We start from the raw sequence: 12500 nt of genomic DNA, 5'->3' as shown, positions 1-12500 counted from the left end.
GCACGCACGCACCCACACACACACACACACACACACACACACACACTGGAATAATATTATATATATTATATATATATATATATATATAATATATATCTACTATATCTATAATGTATGTATATATATGTATATATATATACTATATATATATATATGTATTATATATATGTATATATATTTATATATGTATATATTATTATATATATATATATATATATATATATATATATATATATATATATATAGAGAGAGAGAGAGAGAGAGAGAGAGAGAGAGAGAGAGAGAGAAGAGACAGAGAGAGAGAGACAGAGAGAGAGAGAGAGAGCAACAGAAAGAGAGAGAGAGAGAGAGAGAGAGAGAGAGAGAGAGAGAGAGAGAGAGAGAGAGAGAGAGGAGAGAGAGAGAGAGAGAGAGAGAGAGAGAGAGAGAGAGAGAGAAATACACACACACAGACACACACACGCACACACATATATATATGTGTGTGTGTGTGTGTACTTGCGTGCGTATGCACGTATGATCTATGCATATGTGTGTGTACGTATCTGTGTCTGCGTGTAAAAAGATTGCAACTTTAGGAGAGAGATGATAAAACATATTCTAGAAAAATGCTAGTATATCATTTCACCTTTTTTATTAACAAATTAATTTTCTTGTGAGGTTTTGCTCCTTTGATAAAAAATGGACACGTGCATAAAAATTCGCTTCAGAATTTATCTCGAGTTTATGGTAATTAAGAGAAACCTTTTCAGTGTCTCGAAAAAAGAGAGGCTTACTTGACTTTCCACATATTGCACACAGTTTCTGGTGTTCAGTCCATGAATACTTAGATACACAGGCAATACAAACACACATACACACACACCACACAAACACCCCTCCCCCCTTCACACAAATAAATGCAACCCCCCTCACGTCTACAAATACAAACACACCCCTCCACACACACACACACACACACACACACACACTACACAAACACCCCCCCCTCTCCCTCTACATACACACAAACACCCCCCTCCCTCTACACCCACACAAACACCCACCCACCCCCACCCCACACACACATCCGCCTTTACACGCACACAGCCCCGTTATCAGAAACCCCACAGCCTAGTCTTGCCTCGCAGAACCAGGACGCAAAAGGGGTCTACCGTGCCATAGGAGCGCCCTTCGCAGAGAGTACCGAGGACCTGGTCACCACAGACTACAACGGCGTCTTGCAGGTCCTCAAGGGAACACATGCTTTCATAAAGGTAAGACGTTTGGCGGAAGGAATCTTTGTTTTATCTTTTTTTTTCGGGTGTTGTGTGTGTGTGTGTGCGATTTTCTCTGTTTTGAATATACATTTTATAGTTTTTTCGTTTTTCTCTTTTTAGGATTTTTTTTTTCATATTATCGTCATTTTATTATCATTACTAATTTATTTATTTATTCATTTTTGAGTGTTGTGTGTTTATTTTTCTATTTTTTCGTTATGTGTTCGCTCTTGTTTTCTTTCATTCTCTTTCTCTCATTTTCTTCTTTTTTCTCTCTTGTGTCGATCACATTTTTTTTTTTTTCTCATTTTCTTTTTTCTCCCTTTCTTTCCATCATCCCTTTCCCGTTTTCTTAAACCATCAACCCCCCCCCCCCCCCCAAAAAAAAAAAAAAAAAAAAATCTCAAACCGTTCCATTCTCCCTCTTTCCCCTTCGTCCTCTTCTCTATCTCCTTTCCAATCTCTTATCTTCCCCTCCTCCATTTTCTTCTGTTTTATTGGCAAACCATCGAGAATCCTGAAATTACTCCGCTTAGAACACGTACTCTGGTTGTCCTTTGCTTTTACATGCTGTGTTTACCATCTCGAAAAGACACGATCCTCTATAAACATCTTCTGGATATGTTGCTTGTTTAGGCCAATAATTCGAGTCTGTGTTGACGTTTGCTTTGCATGTTGAGGAGAAGGAAAGTGAACAAGAGATGAAATAAGATAGAAAGGAGAAATGATGAAGGGAGAATACGTATAAACAGAAAAAAAAACTTTCTGAACGTGACAACCTTTGGAAAGGAAATTTTGGTTAAAAAAAAATTATCATGAATAAATATAAAAATAAATATAATATATAATATATATATATATATATATATATATATATATAGTTTTTTGATACAAAATAATCTCAAATCATCCCTTTTAACTGATTTCACTATTCATTTTTTTTTTCTTTTTTTTTTGTCATTGCAGTAATTAAAACTACATTCATTTGACTAACGATCATGAAAGATGGATAACTGTTACTCTTATCCTCTCTTTATATATCATTCCCTTGATTATTACTTTTTTCAGTTCCTCTCTTTCTTACTTTCGCTTTCCTTGCTTTCACCATCATATATATATTTTCTCTCTCCCTCTTACTCTCTGTTATTAACACAGTTTCCAAGCTTTTCCTCTTTCAGTCCCGTCTATCTCTTTTTCATTTATCTTTCAGACCCTCTCTTCATGCTTGTTCTCCATTCTATTCCATTCCCCCTTCTTTATCCTCTCTTTCTAGTTTCCTTCTCCTCCGTTTCTATTTTCCTTCTTATTTTCTTGTCTCCGCTCTTTCTCTTTTACTATCACTTCATATTCTTCCTTAATTTTTATTTATTCTTCCAGGCTTCTCTCTTTTTCTTATTCCCTTTTCTCTCTCTCTTCTTTTCTGTTTCCTTTCTCCTTTCTCTACCCATTTTCTGTATCCATTTTCTTTAACCCATTTCTCTATCCCTTTTCTTTTTCCTTTCTTCTCCTCTCCTTTGCTCTCACCTATTCCTATTTCTTCTCTTAAACCTTTCTATCTCCTCTCTCTTCCCATTTTCTTTTTCTCTCTTCCCGTTTTCTTTCTATTTCCCTCCGTTTTCTTTTTCTCCTTACTCTCCCCGTTTTCCTTCTTCCTTGTCTCTCCCCGTTTTCTTTCTTTCTTCCCTTTCTCTCTACCCGTTTTCTTTCTCGTTTTTCTCTCCCCTCCCTCCCCCCTACCTTTCCTCTCTCCTCCCAGGGGTAATGACTCCCAATACCCAGTAGCAATACTTAGACTGTAAAATTACTCTTTTTTTTATGAATATCTATGATTAGTTCCCGCTGCCACCACTAGACTTTCAAAGTCTCGAACGATCAGGGAGTCCGGTGTTGCGCTCTCTCTGTCTAATCCCTCTTTAGTAAGAGGGATTAGACAAACCCAACCGTCGAATTAGTGGATTTGTTTGCGTAATTTGTCGAGCACAGTACTACAAAAAAACATTAAACGGAAGACTTGGCACGTGACACGTGATGCGTGACACGTTAAAAACTGAACAAACACGTAATACGTAACACATCGGTAAACACTAAGACACGTGACACGTAACACAACGTTAAACATACAAAACACGTGGTACGTAACACGCCGTTGAACATTAAAACACCTGACACGTAACAAAACGTAAAACATCAAATCACGTGGCACGTAACATTAATTACTGAACAAACACGTTACATGTAAAACACGTAACGCTACACACACAAGACTATACGCGACGCGTAACATTAAACGCAACACAACGTAGAACACTAAAACACTTCAGCTAAGCTAACTAATCTACGGAAAAGAAGGTAAACTACACGCACGGTCAGCGGTACATAACCTGCGTCGGAGGTACAGCAGCCGGCGGGTGAGGAAGCTAGGGTAGTGTCAGCCGCCTCCTCCAGAAGCCTGCGTCTCTTCCTCTCTGCCTGCCAAAAGGTACCGCGAAGGTAGACGCAAGTTTACCCGAACGTCTTGAAGTTGGGCTGAGACGGTCGTTCGGTCGTTCGCTCGTTCACGCGTGGAACAAAAATCCTGCGGGTGATGGGGTGTCGAAATAACTTGGCATAGTGGTGAGGCGTCGTGCCTGCCACTCCACAGGAGCCTCACCCCTTCCTCTTTCCTCCGCCAGGAAAAGTCCTACTTGGATTTCGCGACAGCGGAGGACGCGGCCGTCAGCGGGGAGTGCCGCCTCGCCCTCGCCAGGTCCCACTTCTTCCCCGCTAACTTCGGCTGGGTGCTCCCCGAGGGCGACCCCCTCAAGGTCCTCTTTGATAAGGAGTAAGGAGAGGAAATTCTCTCGTTGGGGGGCTGTAGGTGTTCGGGCTATGACATATATATATATATATATATATATATATATATATATATATATATATATATATATATATATATATATATACACACACACACACACACACACACACACACACACATATATATATAAAGAAAGAGAGAGTGAGACAGAGAGAGACAGAAACAGATAAATAGATACACAAATATATAAGTAGATATATAGATAGTTAAACACATTCAGACACAGACGCTGTAAATACACCATCTACATAAGCATGGCTATAGATGCAGCAACCTTTCCGAGAAATCTTCAATTTAAATCCTATTAGGCACAGAAGCATAAGGCTTTCAAGGAGTGTAATCTCTCAGCGCACGTGTCTTTTGAGCTGCGGTTATTTCTCAACACACAAATAGCAATATTGTTCGTTTCCCAAGGATATTAATAAGCTTTCTGTCTCTCAGCAATTTTTGGCCTTAGAATCTGAAATGGATAACCAATTTTTTTTTTCTTTTTTCTCTAATCTTACTTTCTTTGTCTTTCTCTCTCTTTCGTCGCCTCTTAGGATCATACGAATGCAGGAGACGGGGCTTTTCGACAAGTGGAAGCAGAAATTTTGGCCCAAGAATGACAGGTGCAGAAACAGGAGCCCGGTGTCATCCACAGAGGTATAGGAATATATACTTATGCTTATGTTACCTAATACGGTAACTTTACGAAGATGGGTACATAGATTATCAGGTTGATAGGTATAGGTTTATGCTTATATATATAGAAATAGATGGAAAAATATGCGTATATATATGTGTGTGCATACACACATATGCATATATGTTTATACATACTGTGTCTGTAAATGTATATATATGTGTGTGTGTGTGTATGTGTGCACACACACACACACACACACACACACACACACACACACACACACACACACACACAAAATATACTATATATATATATATATAATATACTATATATATATTTATATATATATATTATATATATGTTATATATATATATATATATATATATATATATATATATATATATATATATATATATTTTATATATATCTGTGTGTGTGTGTGTGTGTGTGTGTGTGCGTATGCATATGCATGTATGTACGCACATTTACATGGATGTATATATAATAAAAATGGTAATGATAATAACTATGGAAATCTTCACCGTCGCCATCACGATAATGATGTGCATCTTTTCAGCCTCTGAGTCTGTTCGACTTCCTCGGCGCCTTCATGCTGCTCGGAACCGGCAGTTGCTTGGCGCTTGGGAACCGCTGTCGCAGAGTGTTGCAGGAGATCCGGGAGAAGGTGGTGCGGGGGCGGGGGGAGCGGCTGTGGGGGGAGCGGGGGCGGGGAAGGCAAGCAAAGGCCGGCTGGCTCGAAGGTGTACCATCGCTGAGGGTGTCTCTCTTTCCCTGTCTCTCTGTCTCTCTTTTTCTTCTCTCTCTCTCTTTTCTCTTTTCTGTCTCTCTCTCTCTTTCTCTTTCTGTCTCTCTCTCTCTCTCAATGACATTTTTCGTTATACGTAATTTGTTGTTCTGATTCAACACAGGAATTACAAACACAAACAGAAACACACATACGAAAAAGACAACAGGCACACATAATTAATTAATAATTATCATAATTATATGATTGAATGCATTTATTCACGGTCTATCGGCCTCATAGTTGAATTAGCATTTGCATCCCCTTCTGATCTATCAGACTCAGTGAATAGATACAAGACACGACAAGCTCCTTAATGCAGATGCAGAACAATTGCGTCACCTTATTACTAATCTAATTTATTACCAGACCTACAATAAAATCACGTTTTTTTTATCTTGGCAAAAAATCCTGAAAGATGGAGTTCATATTGATATTAATTTACTTTTTCTCACTGCCCTCTCTCTCTTTCCTCTATTCCTTTAATCTCTTTCTTTCTCTTCCATTTTTTCTCTTTCTTTTTTCTATCTCCTCTCGCTTCCCGGTTTCTCTCTACCTTTCTCTCCTTCCTCTCTCTCCCCTTTCTTTCTCCTCTCTCTCTCTGTTTTCCGTATCCCTTTCTTCTCTCCCTAAGGGGTGAAAACGAGGAGAGAGAGAAGAGGGAAAACGGATAACCAAGAGAGATGATAATAATATACTGAATGACACAAAAAAAAATTCCAAAAGGCCCTAGAAATGATTTATATTATATATATATTATTTTAATATATAATATATATATTATATATTAATATAAAAATATATTTAAACACCACCACACACACACACACAAAACCCACCCACACACCCACACACACACACACACACACCCCTATATATATTTTTTCTTCTTTCTTTTTTTTCTAAAATATTTCCCCTTGGCGAAAAAAACATCAAACTGTCCGTCCAGTATAAACAACAAAATAGGTTTTAAAAATGCGTCCCCCAAAAATATATACAGAATAAATAAATGTAATTCAAAAATAAAAAAACCAATAATAATAAAAATGAAAGAATTAAACCAATTAAAAAAATTTTCCCCAAACCCCACTAATAAATGTTCCCATCTTTTTCCTCGCAAATTTTGGGCCTCACAGTTTTTGATAACATTAATGGCCTGACTCACTCTACTTAGACTTTTTTCCAAACAGGGAGAAGAATTTGTAATGGATTTTGTACCCCTTTCGTTTCCTCTATACTGGCCTAAAAAAGTGACAGAGTTTGCGGTATTTTTTTTATTTGTACTTATCTTATTTGCGCCCTTCTGTTTTTTTTTTGGGTTTTTTTCTCGTCTATTTGGGTTTTTCCCCTTCTTTTTATCTCTGTTGTTTCCCCCTCCTTTTGTTCTTTTTGTATTTCTTTTTTCATGGTTTTCTTTTTCCATTTTTTGTTTTCTAATCAAATCTTTTTTTTCTTTCCCCTCTCTCTCTCTCCTCTCTTTCTCTTCTCTCTCTCTTCTCTTTCTCTCTCTCTTCTCCTCTCTCTCTCTTCCCCCCCTGCTCCCTCCCATCTATAAAATTTTGTCTTTGTCTCTTTGTCTCTCGCAAACTCACCCCACGTGAAAAAAAAGGGGAGCACCCACCCCCCAAAAAAAAAAAAAAGAAAAAATCAAAAAAAAAAAGAAAAGAAAAACTGCAAGAGACAAATCGCCATTTTCTGGGGAGCGCGAAAAGGAAGGGCGAGGGTGAAGAGATCTAATTAGTTTGTGTTTGTCATGTTTGCACGTCCGTTTGTTTAAGCTTATTTAAGCCTTTTAAATTTTTCTTTATCCCTTATTTCTCATGAGGAAGTAAACTGCTTGAGACAGTCAGTCTTTTATGGCTTTTTTTGTTTGTTTTGTTTTTGTTTCTTTTTTTTGTTTGTTTGTGTATGTGTTTGTGTTTGTTTGTTTATGTGTATCTGTGTTTGTTTGTGTTGTTGTTTTTGTGTTTTGTGTGTTTGTTTTTTTGTTGTGTATGTGTGTTTGCGCGTGTGCTTGTTTGTGTTTGTGTTGTGTTTTTTTTGTCTGTGACGTGTTTTAGGGGGTTTGTGTGTGTACGTGTTAGTGTGTGTGTGCGTGTTAGTGTGTGTGTGTGCGTGTTAGTGTGTGTGTGTGCGTGTTAGTGTTTGTGTGTGCGTATTATTGTCTGTTGCGGGTGTGTGTGTGTGTTTTTGGTGGTGTGTGTGTGGTGTTTTTGGGGTGTGTGTGTGTTGTGTGTGTGTGTGTTGTGTGTGTGGGGTTTTTGTGTGTGTTGCGTGTTAGTGTGTTGTGTGCGTGTTAGGTGTTGTGTGCGTGTTTAGGGGGTTTTTCGCGTTTTATGTGTTGGCGTGTTATGTGGGGTTGTGTTAGTGTGTGTGTGGGGTTTTTTGCAATGCCCGCGTGTGTCAATTGCTCATAGAAACCCAATGCACGTTTCCGTATCTACATTAGATAAATCATTCTATCCACATGAAACTTTAAAAAAGTTTTCCTTTTGCTTAGCAAATTTTTTTCCCTAGAGTCTAAGGAAACTAAATTGTAAATTCAAAATGGGAAATTTTTTTTTCCACATACGTCAAAAAATAGTGATTACGAATGATCATAGCTAATTGAGACAGATAGTAATAATAAAACAAAAAATGTAACTTACAAAAATTAAACGGGGAAATCATGGCTCAAAAAAAATCAAAACGTGACTTTAAAGTCCAAAGACAATTTTTAGTTCACGAAACCTAAAAATTGCAAACGAACTCTTGAAAATCATCCATCTATAAAGGTTTGTTTTTTCGAAAAAAGAGGCTCCTTTTTTTCACGCTTTTCTCATTCTTTTTTCTTTGCTATTCTGTGTTCTTTGCCCCTGGGTAAAAAACTGCCCCTGGGTTCCCCTGAAAAAAGGATGCCCCTCTTGCTCCCTATCAGGGTTGCGGTAAAACTGTCGGCAGCAGGGATGGATATCTGTGAAAACACCTTCATTTACTGATTACGGGTTTCCCCAAATAATATGTCTGACTTTTTACAGGTCCTTTTTTTAAAAAGGGGCAGAGATGTTCCCCTAGTTAGTTGGAGACTGGGAAATTGAGAAGGGGCCTGGGGGATTCCACTCACTTTTTTTTCTCCTGACAAAACCCCTACACCAATGATCAAATACAAAACGATAAATTTATACCACTCGCCCTCGCGTGGGTTATCAAGGGGGGCTTTTTGTCATTGGCAACCAGGTGACATGTTAAACTGCCTGGAAACAAAGAAAAAGAAAACATGTCCAAATTTAAATAAAACATTAAAAAAACGGAACGTGAAGTAAGGAAAATAAAGAGATGTTAAATTACCTCTGTCTGTAACGAAGGTAGGGACAAATTCAAAAACAGAAAAAATGAACCAAATTGGAAAAAGTATGAAGTTTCAAAACTAAAAAAACAAGACGTTCTTTTTTTGGGAAAAAAAGAAGGAAATTATAGTCACGGAGTTTCTATGATTTTCACGAAAAAAGTGCAAATGCACTAAATTGGGGGCAGCCCAAAAATGATCGATTTTTAAATCAGAAAACAACAAAACCCCATAATTTAGTATTTCAATGCTACCCCCAACCAATATTTTCAAGGATGAAAAAATGGAAATTTTTTTTAAATCTCTCCAAAATACTTTAGACAAAATCCCTAACAGAGAGTAAAAATAATCATGGAGACCCCAACGCCAAAATAGGGAAAAATAATCTAAAAAAAAACACCTTGGAAAATTCGGCTTTGGATATAAAAGAAAGAGGTAAAATTTATTGAATTTTTAGTACAAATAAATTTTGTTTAGCCTAAAATTGTTCCAACACCACCCCAAAACCTTTACCTGGTTTTCACGACAAAAAAAACACGCACCAAATTGCTACATTGTACTGACCAAAAAAGGAAAAATTTCTAAAAAAAGCCAAAAAAAACCTGGTCCGACTGCAACAGTGCCCCCCTACTACTATCGACTTTAAAAAAAGACCAAAAAGTGGAGCGTCCAACACCACCTCTAAAGCTCGACTACAAACTCTTGATAAATTACAAATTACCGGTAAAAAATTTAAATACTCAATCAAAGTGAAGATGATAAAAAACAAAAGATTTGGGAGAGGAAAAGAAATCCCCTAGCACTGCTTAAAAAACTATGCCCAAAAAAAAAAAACAAAATTCCCCCCCGGTGTCTAAAAAACACTAATGAAAAATTGAAAAAAAAGATGCCTAAAAAAAAGGATCAATAATCCAGTTGAAAAGAATTTAAAAAAACAAAAAACAAAAATTCAAAGATTTTTGCGACAAAAAAAAAGGAAAAAAAATTTAAATAACATTCCCAAAAAATTGAAAACTGTTCTTCAATAAACAACAAAGAAATCTAAAAGGGATACGAAACATCCACGAAAATTTAAACCCACAATGGGCACTATCAAAACTGAAGATGGGGCTTGTTTTATGTGATGGGAAAAAAAGTCAAAGATAGATGAATCATATTGTTCCAACTTATACAAAAAAATAAAGATCTACAACAACTTAAAGACTCAAGACAACGAGGGGAAACCCCCGCCACTGCTGGGCAAATTATAAAACCTAAAAGAAAATAAGAATAAAAGCCCCGGAAAAATAATAAAAGCAGAACTAATTAAAATGCTGGGGAAAGTGTTTAAAATTCTTTTACAAAATCTTACAAAAAAATTTGGAAAAGAAAAAAAAATGTCCAGAAGACTGGGAAAATCAGTCCCTTTTCTCCCATACCTAAAAAGGGGGACGCACCCAATGCAAAAATAATAGGAAAAATTGCATTAAAAGTCAAGCACAAATTTTTTTAAAAATTTTTGCTGAAGAATGAAGTTGAAAGGAAAATTTCAGACGAAAAAGCAGGTTTTGCATGGAAGGGTACCAAAACCGTTCTAAATTTAAAAATTTATCATAGAAAAAACAGAGAACATCAAATGACCCCATACCTGTGTTTCATCCCTTATGTGAAAACTTTGATACTGTTGATCACGATATCCCCGGGGGTAACATGTACGATATGAATTTTCAAACCTCATCCAAATAAAAAAAAGCCTTTTATGCCAAACAAACCGTAGAACCCCTTTGGGGTTAAAGAATGGTTTGAAGTCAAAAAAGGGGTACGACGGGGTTTCTTTTGCTCCCCCACCTCTTAATATTATTCTGAAAAAATTATGAGGGCTCTAGGATTTTTTAAAAAAATGTGGTGTTGGGGATACCAAAAAATTTAAAAACTGAGGGACGCCCAAATATAGTTTTTGATTGCCAGCATATCATGAACTACACACTACTAAAAAAGTTTGAAAAAGCAAACGAAAAGGCTGGCTTGTTTCTTTAAAGCCAAGAAAAATGAAGATTCTGGGTTCAAAGTAAACCCGGGAATGAACAATGATGAACTGTTACAAACAATGGAATGATTGTGGAAAAAGTAAAAATTCACTTATTTTGGACTGTTTTTAAATATACATATGATGATCACCGGAGATAAAAAAAAAAAAAACCATTGCCAAAAAAGCCCCCTTGCTCTCAATAAATCGGAAAAGCTGAAGCATTACCTTACTGACAAAACTGAGGTTTTTGAACTCATTGTTTTTCCCCTTGGGATCATATGGTTCTGAGTTTGGGTTTGAAATAGATAGACAAGAAAAAATCAAAGTTTTGAAATGTGGTGTTCAGACAGTACTGCATTTACTGGACGAGAAAGACGATTGATGAAGTGCTAGAAAAATAAAATTGTAAAGACCCACTGTTGGGCATCTTGAAGAGGAAAAAAAATTTTTTTGGGCATGTAATGAGAAGTAAAAGTATTGAGAAAAACTTGCTGACAGGATGGTGATAGGAAACAGAGGAAGAGGCAAACCGAAGACAGACTGAGCGACAATATCAAAGATATTTGCAGGCTGTCGATGGTACAAGTGGAAAGAAAAGCGTAAGATCGAGTTTAGTGGCGAAGGATGGTGGAGAGGTCCACGGCTGCTCAAACATGAGCATACCGTTATTGATGATGATTCTGTGTTCTATTTATTGATTTATTCTCTGTCTGTATGTCTGTCTTTCTCTCTCTCTGTCTGTCTCTGTCTCATTTTCTCTCTGTCTCTGTCTCATTTTCTCTGTCTCTCTCTCTCTCTCTCTCTTCGTCTAATCTATTCTATATCTATCTATCTATCTTTCTTTTGTCTATATGGTAAACGAAATTTCCAAATGCTAAAATGATATGCTGCCCTTTCTTCAAAGTCTATAATCAAAGTATATATATATATATATATATATATATATATATATATATATATATATATATATATATGCTTTTAACTGAATTGTTTGCCTAAAGCACTATATATATATGCTTTGAATTGAATTGCTTGCCTAAAGCACCTTTTTCAAAATGATCTGACACATTTGTGAAATAAATCTTAGACTTTCCCTTTGGATCCTTTTATGGTTTGCGTCAGTTGCTATGACACACACAAACCACACACACACACACACACACACACACACACACACACACACACACACACACACACACACACACACACACACACACACACAAGTTTGAATGACTTGCAATTGCTGATACTCTGATCAAAGCCCCTGATACCCCTGAGGCCGACAGTAACAGTGGACATTAATAACAGTACTTGGACAGTTATTAATTCCTCATCTCGTTGTGATACTGCAGGAACTTTTATAAGTATTTTTATAATATGTATCCTAAATTAAGTGCTTCTATAATGTATCCTGAATTAAGTACCTCTATATCCAAACACAATATGTATCACGGTCAGTTACTAGATACACTATTTAATCCCTGAACCTCTTGTTTATTAATTAGTGAATAGTTTTAGCTCCAAACACACACTTAACACCATGACAAATTTCTAGTTGCACTTACCTCTCAATTATCAAAGGGAATTACTGTCTCCATGGTTTATTCTGTGACTTGG

At 36.7% G+C, this 12500-nt stretch overlaps 1 protein-coding gene across 1 annotated transcript in view; it reads left to right on the top strand.

The window, feature by feature from the left end:
- LOC119584534 (glutamate receptor ionotropic, delta-2-like) overlaps nt 1-12500 on the top strand; it is a 53820-nt gene that overhangs the window by 38797 nt on the left and 2523 nt on the right. The window contains exons 6-9 of the mRNA XM_037933206.1: nt 1131-1256; nt 3932-4080; nt 4659-4761; nt 5323-5433. Of these exons, the coding sequence (XP_037789134.1) occupies nt 1131-1256; nt 3932-4080; nt 4659-4761; nt 5323-5433 (489 nt within the window). The remainder of the gene's footprint in view (nt 1-1130; nt 1257-3931; nt 4081-4658; nt 4762-5322; nt 5434-12500) is intronic.

Source organism: Penaeus monodon, chromosome 2, assembly GCF_015228065.2.
Source record: "Penaeus monodon isolate SGIC_2016 chromosome 2, NSTDA_Pmon_1, whole genome shotgun sequence".
Taxonomy (NCBI): domain Eukaryota; kingdom Metazoa; phylum Arthropoda; class Malacostraca; order Decapoda; family Penaeidae; genus Penaeus; species Penaeus monodon.
Note: the sequence above shows the minus strand (reverse complement) of the source record. Positions and strands in the feature narration are given on the sequence as shown.